We start from the raw sequence: 26,428 nt of genomic DNA, 5'->3' as shown, positions 1-26,428 counted from the left end.
GCTCATCTGAGATGTTCACGGAACACACAGTGTCTGTCCGGTCAGCAAGCGAGGCCAACGCCTGATGGCTCTGCACCTTCAGTGTTGCCAGATAGGCAGCCTTTCCCCTTCAGCGGAGATCAGCTGTCCTTCCCTGTCCTTACCCCTTCCCTAGACCTCTCTCTCTCCCCCCACCAAGAATTCCACCTAAGTTTTGAGAAAGCTCTGCTCAGTTCCAGGCACTCCCGTCCTAAGATGATTGGAGGAAGAGCCAAATCCTCCTCAGACTCCGCTGACAGGAAGCACACCCCAGACTCTCCACACAGCTCCCTCCAGGAGCGTCCCATCAGCCCCAGAGCGAAGATGCTGCCAGACACTGAGGAGTTGTAGGAATGTCCTGATGTCCTGTACCCACTGGCCGCACTGCTTTTCCGCTGTCATTTCTCGTTGCCTCAGGAAGCCCCAGAACTCACTTTTCTAGCCATCAAATTGATACATCAGGCCTCACTTCCACAGCCCTTAGACGCTCTCCATGGCAAACACTGAAATAAATGCTGCTCTGCCCTCGACCTTCCTTAATACTAGATTATTCGCCCTCAGGATAAACACCTAAAAAGCACTTTTTTTTTTGGGGGGGGGAGGGTCAAAAAGATAGAGGCTCAGAAGTGAAGTATGTGTGTGTTCAGTTAACTAAAAAGTACTTCTGGGGGTCAGGCAGTAGTGCAGCGGGTTAGCACACAAGGACCTGCGTAAGGATCCTGGTTTGAGCCCCCGGCTCCCTACCTGCAGGGGAGTCGCTTCACAGGCGGTGAAGCAGTTCTGCAGGTGTCTGTCTTTCTTTCCCCTCTCTCTGTCTTCCCCTCCTCTCTCCATTTCTCTCTGTCCTATCCAACCACAATGACATCAATGACAAGAATAATAAAAACCACAACAACGATGAAACAACAAAGGCAACAAAAAGGTGGAAAAAAATTTAAAAGGCCTCCAGGAGCAGTGGATTCATGTTGCAGACACCCTGGAGGCAAAATTAAATAAATAAATAAGTAAATAAGTACTTCTGCTGACTTTCACCACGAACTGGGAGGGAACAGTTAGTTTGACTCGGACTGGGTGCTGGAGTTGCTGCTGTTTCTAAGAGGATCATACTTGCTTCTCTTTTCTTCCCCTACAAGCCAGTGGGGGCCAAGTTTCCTCTGATGACCTCTGTTCTCTCCTCCCCTTTCCTCCTGGTCCTTCAGCTAACTCAGGATCCTTGCAAGGCCCGCAGACGCCCCAGTCCACTGGCAGCAATTCCACGGCAGAGGTGCCAGGCGACCTGAAGCCACCCACCCCAGCCTCCACCCCTCACGGGCCAATGACCCCGATGCAGGGCGGAAGGTCAGTGAAGGACGTCCCCGTGGGTTGGACCAAATCAGCTGTGTGTCTCTCTCGTCATTTTTCTGCAGCCGAGTTCCAAGGCGTTCTTCTTGGAGAGTTTGGAAAGGTGGATGGCTCATTTCAGTACCATCCTCAACCATCATATTGTTGTTGTTATTTTTTTAATCACTTTATTTAGGAGGCTAATGGTTTATAGTACAATCGTTGAACCACAGGTAAAATTCCTCATCCGGCCATGATAGGTGTGTACAAAACACTCTCACCCCGAAGTTGGGGCCTAGTCCACCACCCTGCACCAGGACCCCAAAGTCCCCCAGCCTTCTCTCCCTGCCCTCCTTCCCCAGAGTCCTTAGCGCTGGTGCAGTCCCCTCCACCACACTCAGTGATTTTTGCCTTGATGAGATGGGCTCACGGGTGTCCAGCTTGGCTTTGTTTCTGTGTCAGTGTGTGCTGGGGGGCAGAGCCCCGATGGCGAGGCAGGCTTCCATGCTCTCCCTTCTGCAGGAGCAGCGCAGTCAGTGTACACGACCCGTTCTCCGACGCCAGTGACCCGGCCTTCCCCAAGCGCAACTCCATGACTCCAAGCGCCCCCTACCAGCAGGGCATGAGCATGCCAGATGTGATGGGCAGGATGCCCTACGAACCCAACAAGGACCCCTTTGGGGGAATGAGAAAAGGTGAGCACGAAGGGACCTGGTCTGGGGACGTTGCTCCCTCCACCTTCACCACCCATACCCCCGACCCCGGAGAGACAGATTCCTGCTCACCAGATCCCCGGCCCTGGAGAAAGTCCTGAGTGCTGACTCTGGGCCCTGGTTTCCTCGTCTGGGCCACAGCACCATCCTAGGACCCACTTAGGGGTGTCATGAGAACTGAGAAAATGAACAGGGTCCCAGAGGGAGAGTGGCTGGCAGGTGACAGCTGTGAGTGCATCTTAATTCTCCAACTAGTGGAGTCCTGAGTGCCATGCATCTTAATTCTCCGACTAGTGGAGTCCTGAGTGCCATAGAGCGTGGGCTGGTCCTGGGCTCTGCATCGGGTACAAAGCGGACAAGTCATCCGGCCCCGCGTGGGGCTGGCATTCTCTGTGGAAGGAGGGAAGCAAACAAAGTTAAACCACATCTATATAATGACTGAAGGATGTTAGATGAGAGTGAGGAAAATCTTAAAGAGAGTGGTCAGGAGGGGAGGCTCGGAGAGGGTGGCAGCTATCAGTGGAGACCCAACAAAGCTTTGAGGAAGGGGGAGGCGCTTCAGAGAAGAGCATGGGGGCAGAATGGAGTGTCCGAGGGCCCAGACATGGCTGCCTGCAGTCCAGGGCAGTGGAGGCCTCGGCCCTTGTGTGCTGACAAGTCCTATCTTTCTCCCCCCCCCAGAAAAGAGGCATCAGGAAGTAGCCCTTGTGGGAGGTTGGTGGACAGGATGTGTCCCTGGTGGAAAGATGGTGAACAAGAAGTGGCCCTGGTGAAGGTTAGACAGGAAGTGACATGACTGGATTCTTGGTTAAAATAAAGAGCCCACTTGTTGAACCCATTTGTCTTTAGAAATAGGTGGTTAGCCTGAAGGAAAGTTCTTGCTGGACAGAGAAAAAAGCCCATTGAAAAATAAAAAGAGGGAGGGAGAGAGAGAGATGAATAAAGTACAGAGCTGGCTGTCTGAAGGTGTGGGGAAAGCCTCCTGACCAGAGCAGAGGTGATGGTTGGAGCCAGATGCCAGCACTGGGGAGAGATGTGGGACCTCTCGAGTGCTCCGTAGCTGGTGGGTGGAGTGAGGAGGCCAAGGAGGAAGAGCCCAGTGAAGGTGATCCAGAGACAGAGACGTCCTCCCCTTCCCTGTGGACTCCTGGGAAATGGACAAGCAGGGGAGCAAATGCAGAGCAGAGGGTTTTGCAGCACGTGCCAGGATGGGCCTTGGTGGACTGGACGTCTGGAGCTGGGCAAAGGGATGGAACCAGGTGTGAGTTTGGCTGGTACCAGCTGCTGCCACACAGACACAATGGGAGAAAGGCGAGAGCCTCTGGTGGACATTAGCTGACGGTAGGCGGGTTTTTTTCCTTCCTGCCCATGAATCCCAGAGCTTACAGAGCTCTGACGCAGACCATCTAGGCTTCTGCTCTCCTCAGCTCCATGTATAACATGCAAATGTTTAGTGCCTTCTCTGCTGTCGAAGGAAGGAAGGAAGGAAGGAAGGAAGGAAGGAAGGAAGGAAGGAAGGGGGATTAAACTGGTATAAAGTGCCTTTCATGTGAAGTCCTGGGTTCGAGTCTGAGTACCATGTGGGAACCATGTGAGCAGTACCAGGGGAGATCCATGGGTGGCGGAGTGGTGCTGTGGTATATCTCTCCTCGCTCTTCCTCCTTTCTGTCTCCAGCTCTTGAAATATAAATGGAAAATGCCCAGGCCTGGAGGGCCACTAACTGGTGCTGCCCATGCCAGGGGCCCTGAGCTCCTTCTCTGGCTCCATATTGAAACAGGAAGTGAAAAGAGAGCAATGTTGAACTGGTGTGAGTTGTTGCCAGTGCCCTCGCTGGGTGGCACCTTGGGGAGCCCCAATGCAGTGCGCCCCTGAGAGTCGGAGCCCAGAGGTCCCCTCCCAGGAGGGTGGGCTTGGTCACGTGACCAGCTTTGACCAGTTGGGGGCTCCGCCAAGCTTGAACTAAGTGCTGCTTCCCAGGACCTTCTCAGCTAGTCCCGAGGGCTCACGGAGCTCCTTGGCAAGACACCCAGTTCCTCCCAGTGCAGTTGGGTCCTGTGAAACTGAGAGATGCTGTGAATGTCCATCTTAAGAACCCAGAGAAACAGTGAATGTTATCTGTATACACACTTGTTCTTGGAACCCCTTAAATAATAACGTCAAGGGAAACCCAAAGACCTCAGTGTGTTGTATGGAGCAGAGAGGAGCTTAGAGCCCAAAGCCTTCATTTTTGCAAGTGTTATGGGTTAATGGAAACAAAACAAGCAAGCAAGGGAAAAAAAAAAAAAAAAAAAACCTCAAATTTTTAAATACTGAGCACACCCATTTATTTAACATTTGCTATTTATTTCATACATACATATGTATATTTCAAATACATTGTTTCAAATTATCTGTTGTATAAGGCAAGGTAATCTATAACTTTTCCTGACAAAGATTCTGAGCTGTTTATCCCCGGTAAGATTCTGCAGAGTTTGCAGTAAGTCTACAAGCTCAGAAATTCAAAAGTTTGGTGAATGTTAACGGAAGCTATTTTTCTTAGCGCTGAAAGACGCTAGAAGGAACATTTTGTTAGTGTCGTATCACATTCTTTAGACTCTGAATAGCTGACAATAATGGGAAAATTAATTAGTAGTATTTGGAACTTGATTTCAAAAACTCTTGTGAACCCTTCCGGGGACCTACCCAGAGGCTGTATCTGACAGCCGAGCGTGGGTGTCCTCAGCACCGGCTAAACTCAGGCCAGCCATTACCAGTTTTATATTCACCAGCTCTGTTGCGTAGCCATTGTTCCGACTTAGGCTTTTACTCAGCCCTGAGCTCCCACCTTTCTGTTGTCCTGCTCCATTTGGCTGTCCATTTATGTCCGTGCCCATTTTTTTTAATTTGTCCTTTTCCTCACTGACTTCTAAGGGCTCTGTGTATCAGGGAATTCAGCCAGTTAATTAACCCCCTCCCTCTGCTGTTCCATCTATAAAACAGGGAATTCAAAACCAGCCCTCACTCACAGAGACAGAGTCAGAGAAAGTCCTTGAAGGGTTTGCCAGAAAACTCATGATGTCTTTTTGCATTTAAAATAAAAAAAAGAGAGATGCCACAACTTTTTCAACAACTCAGTAGATGCTTTCTCCTCTCTCACACCTCCTGTCCCAGCTCAGCCTTCCCCTAGCTCCCAGATTTTAATCAGCCTGTGTCTCAAAGTCCCTACCACCAGCCAGAGAGAGGGGCCGGCACGGGTACCAATTAAAACCCACATTAAGATGTGCCATTCGCCCACAGGCTAGGTGCTGGGCCTGACCCAGTTTCCTCCAGGCTCGGAGCCCACACTCATTATCATGCCCGACCTAATTGGCAGCATCCCCCAGTGAGAAATGGTCCCCACGCACCCCTGCCTGAGCTATTCTTAACTCCCTAGTAATTTTCTTCCTCCTGGCCTTGGTGTGAGTCCGTCGATGGGAGGGGGTGATGTTTTTGCTCCCCTCCCCCACCCCAGCCTGTGAGATGTATTTCATGAGAGGGTGTGACCCGCCCCATCTGAACCCCAAAAGTGGGGATCCGGGCCCATGTTGGCTCTTCGTGTCACTGGGTGTGGTGCTGCCAACATCGAGGCTTCAGGCAAAACGTGTGTGTGTGTGTGTGTGTGTGTGTGTGTGTGTGTGTGTGTGTGCGCGCGCGCGTGTGCGCGCGCGCGCGCACGTTCTCCAGGTTTGGTGGGTTTTCAGCTTAGGGTCCTCTCCAGGTTTGTTGAGGCCCTCTGCAGAATCAGGTCCCTGCTGTGGTAGGACCAGGCCCCCTGGTCTGGCTGGCTGTCTTGAGAGGAGGGGAGGGTAGACCACCAAGTGACCACCTCTGATGGGGCTGGCAGGGGCAGGGGCAGGGACAGGGGCAGGGTCTCCAGGGACCTCACTATGGAGAGCCCATAACATGGCTCTCAGCCGTGCCCCTCCTGAGTATGGGGCTCCCACAGGCCACAGGCTGGAGGATGGGACAGTGTTGGGGCCCCTCTCAGCTCTAGAGCCCACACTGTGTCACTGGAGTGCCCCACATCCCTGCCCCACCATTAATGGAGCCCCCCCCCCCCGTGCTGTCCTTGGTGCTGAAAGAGGAGAGACCCCCCCCCACAGCCTCTCCCCCCCCCCCCCCCCCGTGCTGTCCATGGTGCTGCCATGTGGTATTGAAGATCAAGAAGGACTGGATGGGAAAGGGTTTCTCACAGCCTTGACTCTCCCTCCATTCTCGCATCTACAGTGCCTGCAAACAGCGAGCCCTTCATGACGCAAGGACAGATGGCCGCCGGCAGCATACAGGACATGTACAACCAAAACCCGTCAGGAGCCATGTCTGGTCTGGGCATGGGCCAGCGGCAGCAGTTCCCCTACGGAGCTGGCTATGACCGGAGGTGAGTGGCCATCCCTTTCCTCCTGTCTCTTGGCTCCAGATGACCATGGAGAGTGTCTTGTCCTGACCCCTGTGGGTACTGGGTGCTGGGTGACTAGAACAGGACCCTGGACCTTGTCCCCAGGCAGCCAAGTATATCAGGGGCGTGTGTGTATGTGTGTGATGTGTAATGAACCCTGGTCCTCACTCCTGTCTAATGCCAGTGAGCCACCTCTAGTGCAGGTTTTCTATTCTGTGTTTTTGGAGGATTGGCCTAAGGAGAAAGAGAATAAGAGAGAGACCATAGCCTGTTCCATGGTCCATGGGGCTCCCTGGGTGCTGTGCATGGTGCTGAGAGAGGAGAGACCCCACAGCCCTGCCCCACCCTCCATGGGCTCCCTGGGTGCTGTGCAGGGTGCTGAGAGAGGAGAGACCCCACAGCCCTGCCCACCCTCCATGGGGCTCCCTGGGTGCTGTCCATGGTGTTGAGAGAGGAGAGACCCCACAGCCCTGCCCACCCTCCATGGGTGCTGTGCATGAGGTTCACTTGTGCCTCACACTAGGCAGGGTGTGTGCTCTACCAGGTGAGCTGTTACCCGGCTACCAGATTTACCTTTTTTCCCCTCCTAGCGCACTGCCCAGCTCTGACTTATAGCAGTATTGGGCATTGAATCTGGAACCTTTGCTGCCTCATGCATGAATGTCTTGTTTGTATGACTGCCATGCTAACCCCCCAAACCCAGGTTTACTTTAAAATACATATATTTCATTCCATCGAACAGAGGGAAACTGGGAGGGTTGGGAGACCGAGAAGCAGAGCGCCACCTGCAGCACTGCGTCACCAGTAGTAAAGCTTGCCCCCGCTGCCGGCGAGGACCAGGGCCTTGAGCCTGGATGCCTCTGTGGGATGACAGGTACACTCAGCCAGCTACACCGCCTAGCCCCCAAATTTACTCTTCACAAGATGGGAGGCAGGCACTTTCCTCAAGTGTCTGAGAGGTGCAGAGCACCTTCCTAGGGGAGTGATGTGGGCAGGCTTTTGGGTGCAGACAAGCTGCCGCTGACCCACTCTCTCCTCTCTCACCAGAGCTCAGCTCTGGCATCTGGTGTTGCTGTGGATTGAACCTAGGACTTCAGAGTCTTGGGCATCAAAGTGTTTTGCAGAACCATCATGCTCTCTCCCCCACCTCCCCGCCTCTGACTTTATTTCTAGACAGCCCTTCTCCTTGGGATATTCTTTCTTCTCTTCAGGAAGTATTTATTTTATTTTATTTTATTGTTTGTTTGTTTGGCTTTCCTAACCCGGGCTGACTTTTCAGATAGAGAGGGAGAGATAAAGACAGCACATCCCGAGCTTCCCTCCAGGGTAATGGGGACGGACGGGCACATGACAACGCCCTGTACCATCCTCTGGAGCTCTTAGGCCATCTTGCCAGCCCCACACCTGGACATTCTGCACACCCAGCCCACCCAGTGCCATTCGGATCCCTCTGGAAGTACCCCTTCCAGAGAGCCCAGCCTCTGGCACTCCTGCGAGGAAGGAAGGGAGAAGGGCAGGGCGGCGTTTTCCGCGTTCTGAGGTTCCCTTTGATCCTCTCCGTGGCCTCTGACTACCTAGGCGCTCCTGGCTGGCTTGGGTGCCGGGGCGGGGCCCATCCTCAAAGGCCAGGAGTGCAGCCCGGCCCGCCCAGACTCCTCTGCCACCAGGAGGTGGGCAGCCTCCCAGGGAGGGTGTTCTGTGGGTACCGCCGGGCGTCCGGGCCGAGGGGATTCCAGAAGGGCCTGCGGCCTCATGCCAATGAAGCCTTCTCCACATGCCTCTCCCCAGGCATGAGCCGTATGGGCAGCAGTACCCAGGCCAAGGCCCCCCCTCAGGACAGCCGCCGTACGGAGGACACCAGCCTGGCCTGTACCCGCAGCAGCCGGTGAGTGTTCTGGGCGGGGGCGGCTGTGCCAAGTTGGGTCCTTCTTCCTCAGAGGAGCATGTCTCAAATGTCACCTTTTACAACAGACGCTCTTAGCACCTTTCTGTTTGCCTGTTTTATTTGTGTAGAGATGGACATGGAGAAGGGAGATAGAGAGGGACAGAGACAGAGAGCCACCTGCAGACCTGCTTCACCACGCATGAAGCTTGCTCCCTGCAAGTAGAGACCGGGGGCTTGAACCTGGGTCCGTGTGCATGGTAACACACGCACTCTGCCTGGTGTGCCAGGCCCCTGCCAATATACTTTATTAAGACCAAGTAAGAAAAACAGCTTGAGATACTACACACTCCTGGCTACATACTGTTAGGAAATCACACTTCACATAGTATTTATAAAATACTGACTTATATGTCTCATTAATGTGTGCCAATGAAAATCATAAATATATAAGGTGTAATATATAAGAACGTCTGGAGCGGGGTAGATAGCATAATGGTTCTGCAAAGAGACTCTCATGCCTGAGGCTCCAAAGTCCCAGGTTCAATCCCCCACACCACCATAAGCCAGAGCAGTGCTCTCTAGTAAAACTAATTTAAAAAAAAAAAAAAGATTCATATAAGAGCATCTTATATGTGAGATATAAGGCAGGTGTACATAAGATAGGTAAAGCATATATCTCTCTCTTAAAACTGACTAACACATAAGACATAGTATATCTTACAGATGAGATACCTGACAGATTCATATATTCTTTATCTCATAAATCTGAATGCCCATCAAATTGTTTTACTATTTTAACGTATTTTAGGTTTGCAATCTGCACTCCTTGAATATAGATCATCTTATGAGAGGCGCATATCTCAGATAGCGGCGCTTACTCAACAGCCTGTGATGTGTCCCTTCAGCTCCAGGGTCCTGGGTGGCATGACACACTCCCGCCCCCAGCCTTCGCCCCTGCAGACGTGGAGAGACCAAGCTTTCTGAGATGCGCAGCCCCTTGGAGCTCAGAAACAGTTGTTCCAGTCTAAGACCTGTCATAAAGGGAGATTGGGGGCGGGGGCCGTTAAGGGATCCCTCTTTGCTTTTTGTACGGTGTAGGAGATCCAACCCAGAGCCCGCACACAGGCAAGGCAGGCGTTCTCCCCGTTCAGCCCCCAGTGCAGGGTGCTGCACGTCTCCAGCACAGGCCTGGGCCGCGCTCAGGGGCTGGTGTGCGGCTGTGCCAGTGTGACGTTGCCCCGCTTCCATGCTGAGACCCCTGCCGGGCGGCCGTACCTACTGTCACAGAAGTGCCCAGGCCAGTTTCCCAGAGAGCTTTGTGCCAAGTAGGGCCTGCAGGGCCAAACGGAGGGACTGTGAAGGCGGAGGCATGGGTGTCCCCCTCGGCCTTGCGTGCTCCTCTCTGCCTCACAGTGCCTCACTCGCCTCTCTCTCTCTCTCTCTCTCTCTCTCCCTCCCTCCCTCCCTCTCTGTCTGTCTGTCTGTCTGTCTCCCCTGTCTCGTGCCTCGCCTGCCCCTCCGCCCCCGCAGAACTACAAGCGCCACCTGGACAGCATGTATGGGCCTCCGGCCAAGCGGCATGAGGGCGACGTGCACAGCATGCAGTACGGCGGCCAGCAGCCCGAGCTCTACGGCCAGTATGGCGGCTCGTACCCCGGGCCAGAACGGCGGCTGCAGGGACAGTACCCTTACGCCTACCGAGAACGGCCGGCCCCCGGGCTGGGCCCGCAGATGCTGGGGGGCCCGCTGCCCCCCTCCGCGGCCGAGGGTCCCCCGCAGGCCCTGTGGGCCGGCCGCAACGAGATGCCTTACCCCTACCCGGGCCGCCAGGGCCCCACGGGTGCACAGGGGGCCCCCTACCCGGGCCGCCAGGACGAGCTGCTGGGCACCGAGCAGAGGCTCAACCACGACGGCCAGTGGCCCGGCCCCGGCCCCCGACAGCCCTACCTGGCCCCCGCCGCCCCCCTGCCGCGACCGGCCCAGCCCCCCTACCCCCCGGCCCCCTCGCTGCCCAACCACAGCTCCCGGGCGCCCAGCCCAGCCTCCTTCCAGCGCGCCCTGGAGAGCCGCATGTCGCCCAGCAAGTCCCCCTTCCTGCCCACCATGAAGATGCAGAAGTCCCTGCCCGCCGCCCCCACCTCCCAGGGTGCCGGGCCACCCCCCCAGCCGCCCCCCATCCGGCGCGAGATCACCTTCCCCCCGGGTTCCGTCGAAGCCTCCCAGCCGGTCTTGAAGCCAAGGCGAAAGATTACCTCAAAAGATATCGGTAAGCCTGGGGGTCCGAGACTTGACTGTCACCAAGCACGTCGTCCTCGGGGACTTCAGGGCTCATGGATGCCTGAGAAACCGTTTCTGCCTCGGTTAAAGCAGCCGTGCCATCCGGGCAGCAGCATGCCGACTCGGAGCCCCTGGGGGACATGGCGGGGGGGGGGGGGGGGCGGTCATCGAATCTGTGGGGACAGCTGTGTGCCTCTGACATGCCCCAGGGCCTCCCAGTCAGAAGCTGCTTCCTCCCTTCCCCTTGTTCTGGCCATGAGCACAGTTTCTCCACACTGTTCGCCTGTGTCTGCTTTTAAGCCGCGCTTCTTTCCCTCGGTTTGGCTTGTCATCGGAACCTCACCGCTCCAGGCCGACTTCTTCAGACAGAGACAGAGATAGAAGGGGGAGGGAAGTAGTGGCACACCTGGCTGAGCACACATGTCACCATGCGCAGGGACCCGGGTTCAGGTCCCCGCTCCCTGCCTTCAGTGGTGAAGCAATGCTGCCGGTCTGTCCCTCTCCCTCTCTGTCTCCCTTCCCTTCTCCATTCCTTGCTGTCCTATGAAATAAAAATAATAATAATAATAGTAAGGTATAAAAAGTAAGAACGACCATGGCACCAAAGCTTCCTCCAGTGCAGTGGGGCCCAGGTTCAGACCCAGACTGTGTTCCTGGCGCACTATCAGGCTGGTCCCGTGCAGCTGGTTTTCAAAGGAAGTCTGCCTGTTCTAGGATAAAGTCATTACCTGCCAACTTAGGGACTTTGAAAAACAGGTCAGCTCAAAGACGAGGCCAGTGAACGAACTCACCTGTCTGGACAGCCGCACCCCCGACACGCGCGCGCACACACACACACGGCCCAGGTTCAAGCCCTCACACCCCAAGTGGAAAGTGCTACAGCAGTGAGGAGGGTCATTGCTACAGTGCTTCTCCCTCTCTCTGTCTCTCCCCTCTCTGTCTCTCTCCCTCTCTCTGTCTCTCTCCTATCTCTGTCTCTCATCTCTGTCTCTCGGCTGCCTTGTCGTGAGCACAACACAAACAAAAAGTCGACCTGCAGCGATGAGATCACACATGCATGGGGCCCCGAAGGTGAACAAGTGCAGAAGGGGCTGGGAAGACAGCACAGTGGTGATGCCAAACACCTTTCCTGCCTGAGGCTCTGAAAGGTCCCAGGTTCAGTCCCCAGCACTGCCATCAGCCAGAGCTGAGCGGGGCTCTGGTTAAAAATGAATAAATAAATAAATAGTACTGAATGTATTTAAGAAATCAGTGCAGGAACGCCACAGTCCTTTCCTGTAGAGAGGGTGGCGGGCGCACACCTGCTTGTGCGTTGCAGCGTCTCCTGGCCGCTGTTCAGAAGGAGACCTCCACCCCCAGCCCCACCTTCCAGAGAATCCCACAGGCGGTTTAGCTGACCTCTCCGTGGTCTTCAGGCCCCCGGATGGGAAAGCCAAAGCCCTTGCAAGATCTGACCCGGCAAAGGACCGGTGTGAGTCCATAGCGTGTTCGGGGAGAAGAGGGAGTGGGCCAAACAGTCTGAATGTGAGAAGATGCGGCTGCAGTGAAATGCTTTCTGCACACCCACCAGCCTCCCACAGGCGCCACCTGGGGGCTGCTGTGCGCAGAGCAGGCAAAAGAAGAGAAAGATTCCATTTGGGGTTTTGATACTCAGTTATGATGAAACTAAGAAGGAAGGAGCAAATGGACGAATGAGCAAACCAGGGTGAGAAAGAGCCACTTGTGTTTCACGGCCCCTGCTGTAGGGTAACAGTGGCCCCCACGTCACCAGCGAAGCAAAAAGGTCTTGGCAGAAGTTGCTTAGGCCGCCACCTTCTCTCTCCACCAGAACTGAAAACTCACCCTGACCCACAGCCCTGGGCTCCTGGTGTTTCTCCTCTCCTGGCCTCAGGTGCACAGAGCCCATCCTAACCTCTCCCTCGCTCTCTCCTGGTCTAGTGACTCCTGAGGCCTGGCGTGTGATGATGTCCCTAAAGTCAGGGCTTTTGGCGGAGAGCACCTGGGCTCTGGACACCATCAACATCCTCCTCTACGACGACAGCACGGTCGCCACCTTCAACCTCTCCCAGGTAAGCCCGCAGCCAGCCCAGGGCCAAGGAAGAGTGGCCGGCACTGGTCGTTTCACCATCACCGTTCTTTTTAATTCATTCCCTTTTTGTTGCCCTTGTTGTTTTATTGTTGCAGTTATTGTTGTTGTTATTGATGCCATCGCCATTGGATAGGACAGAGAGAAATGGAGAGAGGAGGGGAGGACAGAGAGGGGGAGAGAGAGATAGACACCTGCAGATCTGCTTCACTGCCTGTGAAGCGACTCCCCTGCAGGTGGGGAGCCGGGGGCTCGAACCAAGATCCTCACTCCAGTCCTTGCGCTTCACGCCACCCGTGCTCAACCCACTGCGCTACCAACTGACTCCCATCACAGTTATTCTTAACCAGCATCTATCAGTCTGTCTGGACTATTAATTCACTCCCATCGTTAGTGCTAAATGATGAGTTAATGCTGAGTGCAGGTTGAGCAGAAATGCACCGCAGCTGTGTGTGTGTTTATTAGATGAGAGGGCCAGGCGTCGGCATACCCAGTGAAGGGCACACGTCACCACACACAAGTTTCTGGGTTCAAGCCCCCATCCCCACCTGCGGGAGGTGGGGGGGGGGGGACATACTTCATGAACAGTGAAGCAGGTCATGGGTGCCAGTCTCTCTCCCTCTATTTCTACCTCCCCTTTCAATTTCTCTCTGTCCTGTCACATAAAATAGAAAAGAGGGGAAAAGGAAAAAGTGGCCGCCAGGAGCAGTGGACTCATAGTGCTGCCACTGAGCCCCAGCAGTCACCCTGGAGGCTGCAGTAAAACAATTAAAAGAAAAGAAAACGATCCTAAAGAACACTAGCGTGTCCAAGGGAGTGAAGGCAAGCGCAACATTAAGGGGTTAAAGTTCCGTTTCTTTCTTCCCCGACTGCAGGTCGGGGAGTTGCTGAGATAGAGCTGGCAGGGTGCTCTGGGAGGTGGCGCTACGGATACAGCATTGGACTCTCAAGCACGAGGTCCCAAAGCCAGTCCCCAGCAGCACACATCCCAGAGTGATGTCTGGTTCTTCCGTTCTCTCCTCCTATCTTTGTCATTAATAAATAAATAAAATCTTTAAAGAGAAGAAGAAAGGTGGCAGGTGGCATCAGGGTCCCCAGACTTCCCACACCTGCCGTCTTTCACCTGCCGAGAAAGATCCGTGACACGGAGAGAACGTCGCGGTCACGCAGGCTGGTAAGAACAGGCGGGAAGCCCCTGGCGGCACCCAGCGGCCAGCGTGAGCTGCCATGACTGGACTCCCGACCAGAGCGGCTTCGTGGCCGCTCCCCTCCCACTCGCACCTCTCTTGGGGTCATTTTGAAAGGACACCACTTGTTTTTTTTTTGTTTTTTTTTATTTTAATTTTTTTATTTAAGAAAGGATTAATTAACAAAACCATAGGGTAGGAGGGGTGCAACTCCACACAATTCCCACCGCCCAATCTCCATATCCCACCCCCTCCCCCGATAGCTTTCCCATTCTCTATCCCTCTGGGAGCATGGACCCAGGGTCATTGAGGGTTGCAGAAGGTAGAAGGTCTGGCTTCTGTAATTGCTTCCCCGCTGAACATGGGCGTTGACTGGTCGGTCCATACTCCCAGTCTGCCTCTCTCTTTCCCTAGTAGGGTGGGGCTCTGGGGAAGCTGAGCTCCAGGACACATTGGTGGGGTCTTCAATCCAGGGAAGTCTGGCCGGCATCCTGATGACACCTGGAACCTGGTGACTGAAAAGAGAGTTAACATACAAAGCCAAACAAATTGTTGAGCAATCCTGGACCCAAAGCTTGGAAAAGTGGAGAGGAAGTATTAGGGAGGTACTCACTGCAAACTCTAGTGTACTTCTGCTTTCTTACTTTGGTGCCATACTCCAAACTCAGTCAATTTCTGCTTTGCGTTTCTACTTCTTTTTTTTTTTTTTTACATGCATAACATTCCCCAGATTCCCATTTAACAATACAACCCCCACTATTTCATTCATCATTTTTCATGGACCTGTATTCTCCCCACCCACCCACCCACCCCAGAGTCTTTTACTTTGGTGTAATACTCCAATTCCATTTCAGGTTCGACTTGTGTTTTCTTTTCTAATCTTGTTTTTCAACTTCGGCCTGAGAGTGAGATCATCCCGTATTCATCCTTCTGTTTCTGACTTATTTCACTCAACATGATTTTTTCAAGGTCCATCCAAGATCGGCTGAAAACGGTGAAGTCACCATTTTTTACAGCTGAGTAGTATTCCATTGTGTATATATACCACAACTTGCTCAGCCACTCATCTGTTGTTGGACACCTGGGTTGCTTCCAGGTTTTGGCTATTACAAATTGTGCTGCCAAGAACATATGTGTACACAGATCTTTTTGGATGGATGTGTTGGGTTCCTTAGGATATATCCCCAGGAGAGGAATTGCAGGGTCATAGGGTAGGTCCATTTCTAGCCTTCTGAGAGTTCTCCAGACTGTTCTCCACAGAGGTTGGACCCATTGACATTCCCACCAGCAGTGCAGGAGGGTTCCTTTGACCCCACACCCTCTCCAGCATTTGCTGCTGTTACCTTTTCTGATGTATGACATTCTCACAGGAGTGAAGTGATATCTCATTGTTGTCTTGATTTGCATTTCTCTGACAATCAGAGACTTGGAGCATTTTTTCATGTGTTTCTCGGCCTTTTGGATCTTTTCTGTGGTGAATATTCTGTCCAAGTCCTCCCCCCATTTTTGGATGGGGTTATTTGTTGTCTTGTTGTTGAGTCTGGCAAGCTCTTTATATATGTTGGTTATTAAACTCTTATCTGATGTATGGCATGTAAAGATCTTCTCCCATTCTGTGAGGGGTCTCTTGATTTGGGTAGTGGTTTCTTTTGCTGTGAAGAAGCTTTTTAATTTGATGTAGTCCCATAGGTTTATACTTGCCTTAGTCTTCCTTGTAATTGGATTCGTTTCATTGAAAATGTCTTTAAAATTTATGCGGAAAAAAGTTCTGCCAATATTTTCCTCTAAGTATCTGATAGTTTCTGGTCTAACATCCAAGTCCTTGATCCACTTGGAATTTACTTTTGTATTTGGTGAAATACAGTGATTCAGCTTCATTCTTCTGCATGTTTCAACCCATTGTTTCCAACACCATTTGTTGAAGAGACTCTGCTTTCCCCATGTAATAGTCTGGGCCCCTTTGTCAAAGATTAGATGTCCATAGGTGTGGGGCCTCATTTCTGGGCTCTCAATTCTATTCCACTGGTCAGTGTGTCTGTTCATGTTCCAGTACCAAGCAGTTTTGATGACAATGGCCCTATAATATAGTTTGAGATCTGGCAGTGTGATGCCTCCGGTTCTGTTCTTTTTTTCTCAAGATTGTTTTGGCAATTCTAGGTCTTTTCTGGTTCCAGATAAACATTTGTAGCATTTGTTCTATTCTCCTAAAAAATGTGCTTGGGATCTTGATGGGGATAGCATTAAATTTGTAGATGGCCCTGGGTAATATATTCATTTTGATGATGTTAATTCTTCCAACCCATGAACATGGAATATCTTTCCACTTCTTTGTGTCTTTTTCAATTTCTTTGAGTAGTGACTCATAATTTTCAGTATACAAGTCTTTCACTTCTTTGGTTAGGTTTATTCCTAGATATTTTATTGTTTTTGTTGCTATAGAAAAAGGAACTGATTTCTGGATTTCAATTTCTTCTAACTTAGTGTTTGCATAGAGGAATGCCACTGACTTTTGAATGTTAATTTTATAGCCTGACACATTACTGTATTGCCTGATGATTTCCAAAAGCTTCTTGCTAGATTCCTTAGGTTTTTCCATGTATACTATCATGTCATCTGCAAATAAGGAGAGTTTGACTTCTTCTCTTCCAATCTGTATTCCTTTAATTCCTTGCTCCTGCCTGATTGCTATGGCAAGAACTTCCAACACTATGTTGAATAGTAATGGTGATAGTGGGCAGCCCTGTCTAGTACCTGATCTGAGGGGAAATGCTTCCAGTTTTTCACCATTGAGTATGATGTTGGCTGTAGGTTTGCTATATATAGACTCCACTATCTTCAGGAATTTTCCATCTATTCCTATTTTTTGTAGTGTTTTGATCATAAAGGGATGTTGTATTTTGTCAAAGGCTTTCTCTGCATCTATTGATATGACCATGTGGTTTTTGGTCTTGCTTTTGTTGATGTGGTGGATCACATTGATTGATTTACGTATATTAAACCAACCTTGCATGCCTGGGATAAACCCCTCTTGGTCATGATGAACAATCTTTTTGATATACTGCTGTATCCGGTTGGCTAGAATTTTGTTCAATATTTTCGCATCTATGTTCATCAGAGATATTGGTCTGTAGTTTTCTTTTTTGGTTGTGTCCCTGTCTGCTTTTGGTATCAGGGTGATGTTGGCTTCATAGAAGCTGGCAGGGAGTATTCCAGTGTCTTCAATCTTCTGGAAGACTTTTAAAAGTAGAGGTATTAGTTCTTCTTTGAAAGTTTTGTAGAATTCATTTGTAAAACCATCTGGTCCAGGACTTTTATTTTTGGGAAGATTTTTGATAACTGTTTCAATTTCATTAGCTGTGATGGGCCTGTTCATGTTGTCCACTTCCTCTTGACTTAGTTTTGGAAGTTGGTAGGCATCTAGGAAATCGTCCATTTCTTCCAGGTTCTCTAACTTGGTGGCAAGGACACCACTTGTAATGAGCTTAGACCCCTCCTCTGTTCAGCTGGAGCCTACTGTAGCCTCCAGCATGATCTCTAAAGAAAAGTTGCAAGGTGGAGGGCTGGAGCTGTTGGCAAGGGCTAAGGTTTAAGAAAATGCCCAAGAAACAGCGGGGCCACCAGCTGTCAGAGAAGCAAAAGACAGACGGGCAAAGGTTCTCTTCCTTACAGTGTTTAGACCATTCTCTGCTTTTGGTAAAATAGCCAAAGCATCGCGCCTCTCGCGTTTCTGCTGAAATAAGACCAGACTCTGCCATTCTCTCTCTGCCGTCATGGAAGGCTTCCCTGTAATCCCGGAAGGCTATGACTTTGTTATTTTTGCTGTAAAGTACATTAGTGAGGTCATAAGCACGACATATCTTTTTGACAGAAAAGAAAAAACAGCTGTAAGCATTTAAAAAAAAATCATGCTGCCTTTGCTAGAGTGATTAACTTTTTAAATATTTATTTATTCCCTTTTGTTGCCCTTTTTGTTTTATTGTTGTAGTTATTTGATGTCGTCGTTGTTGGATAGGACAGAGAGAAATGGAGAGAGGAGCGGGAGGCAGAGAGGGGGAGAGAAAGACAGACACCTGCAGACCTGCTTCACCGCCTGTGAAGCGACTCCCCTGCAGGTGGGGAGCCAGGGGCTTAAACTGGGATCCTTACACCGGTCCTCGCGCTTTGCGCCACCTGCGCTTAACCCGCTGCGCCACCACCTGACTCCCAGTAATTAACTTTCAAAAACTATTTTATTTACTTATTAGAGACAGAGAAATCAGTGGAGAAGTGGGAGATAAATGGAGGGAAGGTGAGAGCAAGAGAGAGAGAGGGGAGGAGAAAGAAACACCTGCAGCCTGTTTCACCGCTCATGGAGCGTCCCCCTTGCCAGTGGGGAAGAAAATAGACAGGTGCCCTCGACCAGGTGCACCACCTCTTGGCTCCCTAACTTTTCTGCTTGTATTAAATGAGCTGCTGTTTATTTTCTTTCCTTCACTCTCTCTCTCTCTCTCTCTCTCTCTCTTTCTCTTTCTTTCTTCTTCTTACTTTTTTCTACCAGAGTTATCCCTGGGGCTTGGTGCTTTGGGTTTGGTGGACAAACCCACCACTCCCAGCAGCCATTATTTTTTTATTTTATTTTATAGAGAAAGAAATTTTGAGGCCAGCTTAGTCGGTAGAGCATGAGACTCTTAATCTCAGGGTCGTGGGTTCGTGCCCCGCGTTGGGCGCCACTTGCCGTTAATGTTCGGGGGCGCCAGTAGGCCGGGCTAGCTTCGCAGCAGTAGACAGAGACTCGGGAGAACGCAGTTTAATCTTTATTCACGAGCGGGCAAATCACCACACCATGTCGTCCTCCATCTTTCTCTTCCGGCAGCTGCAGCTGGGACTCTGGACGTCCCTAGGGGTTCTGGGGGCGGGGACAAGGGGGCGCACGAAACTAGCAGGGCTAAACCACAATCTCCCAGAGGTGGGGGGAAGGAGACCAAACCAATATGAAGCATAGCAACAGTAGGGGGAAAGGGTGAGAGACAGAGAAGAGAGACCTGCAGCACTGCTCTCCCACTGCTGGTGGGGAGCGGGGACTTGAACCCTAGTCCTCATACATGGTGGTGTGTGTGTCCTACCAAGTACACCTTCACCTAGCCCTTCACATAATCTCTCAGCCAGAATTGCTGTGTCCACTTTCTCTCTTCACCTGCCATGGGGAAATAAATGTAAATGTGACGTACAGAGAAAAACACCAAGACTTCAGTTTGATCACTGTACCCCACACCCTGAATCAAGGGCTTAACAGCTATCACTTGGGTTTCTCGGTTTTTTTTAAATATATGTACACACACACACACACACACACACACACATCATTTTATTTACTTTTTGGGTAGAGACAGAAATTGAGAGGGAAGGGGGTGGTAAAGAGGGAGAAAGAGAAAAACACCTGCAGCCCTGCTTCACCACTTGCTAAGCTGCCCCCCTGCAGATGGGGGCTGGAGTCTTGAACCCAGGCCCTTGTGTGCTTTAACATGTGCGCTCTGCAGAGTGTGGCGCCGCTGCTTGGCCCCTCCCGTTTCTTCAATCACGATACGAAGCTCGCTTTCAGAAAACTGGCAGCAGGTTATTAAACACTCCCACAATACTGATCACAAAAAAGAAGAGGGAGGCAGGCAGTAGCGCAGTGGGTTAAGCGCAGGTGGTGCAAAGCACAAAAAAAAAGTTAATAAACTTTCTTTAAAACAAAAATTATCGGGCCCGGGTGGTGGCGTACCTGGTTGAGCGCACATGTCACAGTGCTGCAGTCCCCACCTGCAGGGGAAAAGCTTTGCAAGTGGTGAAGCAGTGCTGCAGGGGTCTCTCTGTCTCTTTTCCATTTCTGCCACCCCTTCCCCCCTTGACTTCTGGCTGTCTCTACCCAATAAATAAACATAATATAATTTTTTTAAAAAGACACTTTTATAAAAAAAAAATTATTCATTTTCATTCTAGAGAAGGAGAAGGAGACCAGAGAGCACTCATTGCTCAGTTCGGCATATGGGTGCTGGGCCCATGGGGCCTCAGTCATGCCAGGCTGGTGCTCTCCCACTGCACTGTCTCCCCTCCCCAATGAGCCTCTTCCTCCATTCTTTTTTTTTTATTGTTGTAGTTATTGTTGTTGTTACTGATGTCATCGTCGTTGGATAGGACAGAGAGAAGTGGAGAGAGGAGGGGAAGACAGAAAGGGGGAGAGAAAGACAGACACCTGCAGACCTGCTTCACCGCCTGTGAAGCGACTCCCCTGCAGGTGGGGAGCCGGGGGCTTGAACCGGGATCCTTATGCTGGTCCTTGTGCTTCGTGCCACATGCACTTAACCCGCTGCGCTACCGCCCGACTCCCCTCTTCCTCCCTTCTCAATCCTCGCCCACCTCTGAATGGGCAGGAGGGCTGGGCCCAGGCTGAACCCTGGAACGTGCTGGCATTCTCGCTGCAGACACGGACTGAAGGAACCAGAGCTGGTTCTCACGGCAACTTTGGCTTTTCCCCACGGGAGCTTAGCACCACAGCCGTAAAGTCGCACCCTGTGGAGCAGTCACAGATGAGGGAGTAAACTGAGCTGTTTCTGATTCCCTGCGTTTGTGAGCCTCCTGGTGGCTGGAACCCCTGCCCCCCCCAGGAGAACGTCAGTTCCAGCAACACCTGCAACACCTGAGAAGTGACCACCCCCCTCCCCAATAATGCCCATCCGCACGCAGGCGAGCCCATCTCAGAAATAGCTGGCGAGAAGATGCGCAGTGTGAGTGAGCGGGTCTCTAAACCCACTCTGCTAATCCCAAGTCAGGTCAAGAATGGCAAAGCGTCCCATCCTGGGTGCCGTTAGAAAGAAGGAGATAAGACACGCTAAAAGCAGCCACTGGAGCCTTTTTAGTTCACAGTCGGGTTGGCAGGGCTGTTTGTTTGTGTTTGGCTTTTAAAAAAATTTTTTCCTACACTTGAAAGGGACAGATAGAAATTGAGATGGGAGAGGACGATAGAGAGGGAGTCAGAGAAAGACACCTTACGCCCTGCTTCATCACTGGTGAAGCTTTCCCCCTGCGGGTGAGGACAGTGGGGGGGCGGGGGGGAGGCTTGAACCTGGGTCCTTGCACACTGTAATGTGTGCGACCAAGCAGGTGCTCACACAGGTGGCACATACCTGCCTCTCACTGATTCTCCTCAAACTCTGTAGGCTGCGTAGTGAGGCCCCAGGTGTCCTTGGCATGGTCTTCATTTCCTTGTTTTCTTGGCCACACCCCTGGAGCCCAAATTCTTCTTAATGAAATAGAGAAAGATACTAGGGGGCCGTGGGTGGAGGGTTTGGTGGACAAGTGAGAGCAATACCAGAGCCCTGCCCCACCCTGGTTGACGGTAGTGCTGGGGGTTGAACCTGGGGCCTCAGAGCCTCAGGCAGGAGAGTCTTTTGCAGAACCACTGTGCTGTGTTCCCAGGACTCGGCGTGTTTCTCAAGGTGTCCATGAACAGGGACTTGAGCAAGGGCCACGGGACCCTCATCGCTTCCCTTCCAGCCCGTCGCCCCTGGGTGCGAGGAGCTGCTGGGAGGGAAGTGAAGGTTGCTCGGTCCGGGTGGTGGTCAGTCCTAAGTGGCCTTCTCCAGCCTGGCCACGGAGGGACCAGAGGGGCAGCCAAGTCCTCCTGAGCTCCACTGACTGTCGCTTCCTGCAGCCCCAGCCATGTCCTGATCTCTTGTTATTTTCTGCACCCCTGCAGCTGTCCGGATTCCTCGAACTGTTAGTCGAGTACTTTCGAAAATGCCTGATAGACATCTTCGGGATCCTCATGGAATACGAGGTGGGAGACCCCGGCCAGAAGGCGTTGGGCCCCAAGATGGGGAAGAGGGCCGGCAGGCAGGCTGAGGATTCCGGGCCCGAGGAGGAGGAAGAGGAGGAGGAGGAGGGCGCCAACTGTCTGGACAGTGTGGAGGAAGAGGAGGAGGAGGATGATGAAGAGGAGGAGGAGGAGGAAGGCGAGGGGAAGCCAGGCAGGCCACCCGCGGCCGCGGCCACGGCTGACGGGCCGGCCACTGCCCCCCGGGAGGAGACGCCGCGGCAGGCCAGCAAGTTCGACCGGCTGCCCATCCGCATCGTGAAGAAGAACTCGATGTTCGTGGTGGACCGCTCGGCCAGGCTGGGCCGCGTGCAGGAGTTCAGCAGCGGCCTCCTGCACTGGCAGCTGGGGGGCGGCGACACCACCGAGCACATCCAGACGCACTTCGAGAGCAAGCTGGAGCTGCCGGCCCGCCGGCCCCGCAGGAAGGAGCCCGCACCCCGCCGAGGGAGCCCCCCGGAGGAGCCGGAGGAGAGGAGCGTCCTGGCCACCATCGACGACGTGCTGTGCGCCCGGCCGGGGGCCCTGCCCGAGCAGGACGGGGAGGACGGGGAGGATGAGGACGAGGAGGAGGAGGAGCGGGAGGAGGATGGGGCGGGCGGCCCGGGCGAGGGGGGCAAGCTCCCCCGGGGCCTCCACCAGGCCCGGGGCCACCGCCGCCGCCGCCGCCGCCGCCGCCGTGGCCGCCACCTGCGGCTGCTGGAGGACGAGCCGCACAGCCGGGACGAGACGCCGCTGTGCACGGTGGCACACTGGCAGGACTCGCTGGCCCGGCGCTGCATCTGCGTGTCCAACATCGTGCGCAGCCTGTCCTTCGTGCCGGGCAACGACGCCGAGATGTCCAAGCACCCGGGCCTGGTGCTGATCCTGGGCAAACTCATCCTCCTCCACCACGAGCACCCGGAGCGCAAGCGGGCGCCCCAGACCTACGAGAAGGAGGCGGAGGAGGAGGACCAGGGGGTGGCCTGCCGCAGGGACGAGTGGTGGTGGGACTGCCTGGAGGTGCTGCGCGACAACACGCTGGTGACGCTGGCCAACATCTCGGGGCAGCTGGACCTGTCGGCCTACACGGAGAGCATCTGCCTGCCCATCCTGGATGGGCTGCTGCACTGGATGGTGTGCCCGGCGGCCGAGGCCCAGGACCCCTTCCCCACCGTGGGGCCCAACTCGGTCCTGTCGCCCCAGCGGCTGGTGCTGGAGGCCCTGTGTAAGCTGAGCGTGCAGGACGGCAACGTGGACCTGATCCTGGCCACGCCGCCCTTCAGCCGCCAGGAGAAGCTGTACGCCACGCTGGTGAGGTACGTGGGGGACCGTAAGAACCCCGTGTGCCGGGAGATGTCCATGGCGCTCCTGTCCAACCTGGCGCAGGGGGACACGCTGGCCGCCCGGGCCATCGCCGTGCAGAAGGGCAGCATCGGCAGCCTCATCAGCTTCCTGGAGGACGGCGTGACCATGGCCCAGTACCAGCAGAGCCAGCACAGCCTCATGCACATGCAGCCGCCCCCGCTGGAGCCCCCGAGCGTGGACATGATGTGCCGGGCGGCCAAGGCCCTGCTGGCCCTGGCCAGGGTGGACGAGAACCGCTCCGAATTCCTCCTGCACGAGGGCCGCCTCCTGGACATCTCCATCTCGGCCGTGCTCAACTCGCTCGTGGCCTCGGTCATCTGCGACGTGCTCTTCCAGATCGGGCAGTTATGACCCGCGGGAGGAGCGGGGCCTGCGGGCATGGAACCCCCACGCCCACCCCCACCCCCGCCCCTCGCCCCCACCCCCCACCCGGCTGTTTTCTGTTCTAGTTTCTCCAGTGTTGGAAGAAGGCAAGGAAAAAAAAAAATCAATCAATCAATCAATCGATCAATCAATCTCTGCTCCTCTCTGCCCCGCTCACCAACTCTGCCGATTTGGGAATTCAAGGAATCGTTCATTCGGACAGTTAGGGAATGTTTGGCGACCCGCGGTCTGTGTGTACGAGTGCCTCCTATGGGTCACTTGTGGGTTTGGGGTTTTTCTTTTCCCCGACTGTATCTCACGCTAGTGGTTTTTGTTTTGTTTTGTTTTTTGTCTGTTGGTTTTGTTTTTGTTTTGTTTTGTTTTGTTTTGTTTTTGCCAAAGTTACTGTCTAGTACACTCAAAGGTCACCTGTTTTGTTTTTTGTTTCTTCTCCCCCCCACACACCCCCATGTTGTACTACATTTATTTTGTCATTTTTGGGAAATGGATTAACTTGAAGGGGAGAATAGAAAAAGTCGTGGCAAAAGATGTTAAGATTGTCACCCACAGGGAGGCAACACACACACACACACAAAAGGGGGGGGTGAAAGAAACAATCAATTTCCCAGACGTGTTACACTCTCAAAGCAAAACAAACAAAACCGATTTAAAAAAAAAAAAAACTGTATGCCATCCCCCAAAGCTCTGTGCAATAGAAAATTCTAGAAATGTAGGGTAGGGGCTCAAGGAGGTGTGTCAGTCAGTAGTCAGATATGAAATGTGCTGGTCTCTCCACAGGAAAATGGTCCTATTAGGCTAGGAGTGGAAAAAAAAATTTAAGACAAATTTTGGGGGAAAAAAAAGTGGGGTTTTTTTTTTTGTTTGTTTTTTAAGTTAAGGTCGAAAAAACATACCTGAGCAATCAACGGAAATCACGTCCCTCACCGTGGCCGCCATGTCTGCTGAATCACCTTCCACATGGCCGTTCTTCACAATTCCTGTCATCATGTTTTAAATATTTCTTTTTTCTTTTTTTTTTTTTTTTACTGCCTGTGGGCTGTGATGTATATAGAAGTTGTACATTAAACATACCCTCACTTTTTTTCTTTTTTGTTTTTATTTTTAAGTACAGAGTTCTTAGGGTTTTTTTTTGTTTTGTTTTTGTTTTTCATGATGTGGTAACTACGATGTGATGGTAGATTGAAATGATTTTTTATTTTTATTTTATATATTTTTTCATTAGGGCCATATCTCAAGAAAAAAAGAAAAAAATACAAAAAACAAAAATGGACAAAAAAAAACTTAAAAAAATAATAAAAGAGGGTAATGTACAAGTTTCTGTATGTATAAAGTCATGCTCTATTTCGAGAGAGCAGTGGATCACACAATTTGTTTCATGAATCAAGGTGTGGAAATGGTTGCAAATGGATTGATTTAGAAAATGGTTACCAGTACAAAAAGAGAAGAAAAAAAAAAAAGAAAAAAAAAAAGGAAAAAATACAACTCAAAGGAAGAAACACAACTTCAAAGATTTTTCAGTGACGAGAATCCACATTTGTATTTCAAGATAATGTAGTTTAAAAAAAAAAAAGAAAAAAAAAACTTGATGTAAATTCCTCCTTTTCCTCTGGCTTAATGAATATCATTTATTCAGTATAAAACCTTTATATGTTCCACATGTTAAGAATAAATGTACATTAAATCTTGTTAAGCACTGTGAAGGGTTGTTCTTGAATCCTGTGCTGGTCTCCTGAGAATGGCTTCATGGAAACCACACTATTCACAAAAAACGGGGCCAGGCGGTGGCGCACCTAGTTAAGCGCACACACATCACAGCGCACAAAGACCCGGGTTCGAGTCCCTGGTCCCCACTGCAGGGGGGAAGCTTCATGAGCGGAGAAGCAGGGCTGCAGGTGTCTCTCTGCCTATCTTCCTCTTCCCTCTTGATTTCTGGCTGTCTCTATCCAATAAGTAAAGATAATAAAACAATTCTTCCAAAGAAAAAAGAAATGGATGTAGGAGGGGCCGAAAATGGCCCCTCATTACGAGACTCCCAAGGTCACTCTTAGGGGTGACCTCCCTTCACATGGGGAACAGCATTGTGATGTTCTAAAGTCACATGACTTCCATGTGAAGCAGGTGCCCCTTGGTGACGACTAGGGAACCCAGATCTGGCAGTGACCTTAAGACTAGCATCTGGGTGCAGAGCTCCTGGCCGGTCCCCCAAATCTCCGTGCTGCCTCTCTGCCCTGCCGCGTGTGGTGTCCATAGTGGGAAATCAGCGACTTCTGCTTCGGGGGCGGTCAGATCTAGTCCTTTCTTCCTGATACACAGTAGCGATTTGTAATAGCCGCTATGAGTTCGCTCCCTGAGTCCTGGGCTGGTCGTGTGGTCTTTGGAACTGCCGCAGAACCCAACAGGTCTGGACTGCTCCCGCCCCCAACCCTCACCACCCCCACCCCTACCCCCACCCCCGTGACTCTCTGGCTTTCTATACACATCCCCTTCCCCATCGCAGCACCCCTTAAACATTCCAAGTCCTCGGGCCAGAGCCGCTCACACAAACGCACGGATAAGACAAAAGCCTGCAGTCTGTGGCATCCTCCTCTGCCAACTCCCAGCTCACCTGCCCAGACCATCTTCTCCCGTGGAGAGAGCCAAACACCTGTGTGTGATCCTGCTTTTAAACAGGCCTGCTTGCTGAGCAGACATTTCAGTTCCCCGAGGACGGATGGCAGTCTGAAAGAGCTTAATACTCGTGTCATCTTCTTCAGAGTGAATAAAAGGCACAAACTGTTCAAATCTGGGCTTCTCCGATAGGCCAATCCTCTAGTCAATGAAAGAATCAAAACCTGGGGAAAAGATCTTTGTGATGAGGTTTTGATTTCTGATTCCTGCAGAGTCTGGCTGCTGACTGAGCAACACAGAATAAACTTTTTTTTTTTTTTCAGAAATTAACAGGATGCCCAGACTTTAAATGAGT

General features: G+C 52.1%; 1 protein-coding gene across 6 annotated transcripts in view; it reads left to right on the top strand.

Moving 5' to 3' along the window:
- ARID1B (AT-rich interaction domain 1B) overlaps positions 1-25,156 on the top strand; it is a 301,939-nt gene extending 276,783 nt beyond the window's left edge. For all 6 annotated transcript variants that reach the window (XM_060205256.1, XM_060205257.1, XM_060205255.1 and 3 more), the window contains 7 exons: positions 1,218-1,356; positions 1,861-2,033; positions 6,298-6,448; positions 8,255-8,351; positions 9,882-10,617; positions 12,567-12,697; positions 21,619-25,156. In XM_060205256.1, coding sequence (XP_060061239.1) covers positions 1,218-1,356; positions 1,861-2,033; positions 6,298-6,448; positions 8,255-8,351; positions 9,882-10,617; positions 12,567-12,697; positions 21,619-23,433 — 3,242 coding nt within the window. In that variant the 3' untranslated portion in view covers positions 23,434-25,156. The remainder of the gene's footprint in view (positions 1-1,217; positions 1,357-1,860; positions 2,034-6,297; positions 6,449-8,254; positions 8,352-9,881; positions 10,618-12,566; positions 12,698-21,618) is intronic.
- The last annotated feature ends 1,272 nt before the right edge of the window (positions 25,157-26,428 follow it).

Source organism: Erinaceus europaeus, chromosome 13 (genome assembly GCF_950295315.1).
Source record: "Erinaceus europaeus chromosome 13, mEriEur2.1, whole genome shotgun sequence".
Classification (NCBI taxonomy): Eukaryota; Metazoa; Chordata; class Mammalia; order Eulipotyphla; family Erinaceidae; genus Erinaceus; species Erinaceus europaeus.
Note: the sequence above shows the minus strand (reverse complement) of the source record. Positions and strands in the feature narration are given on the sequence as shown.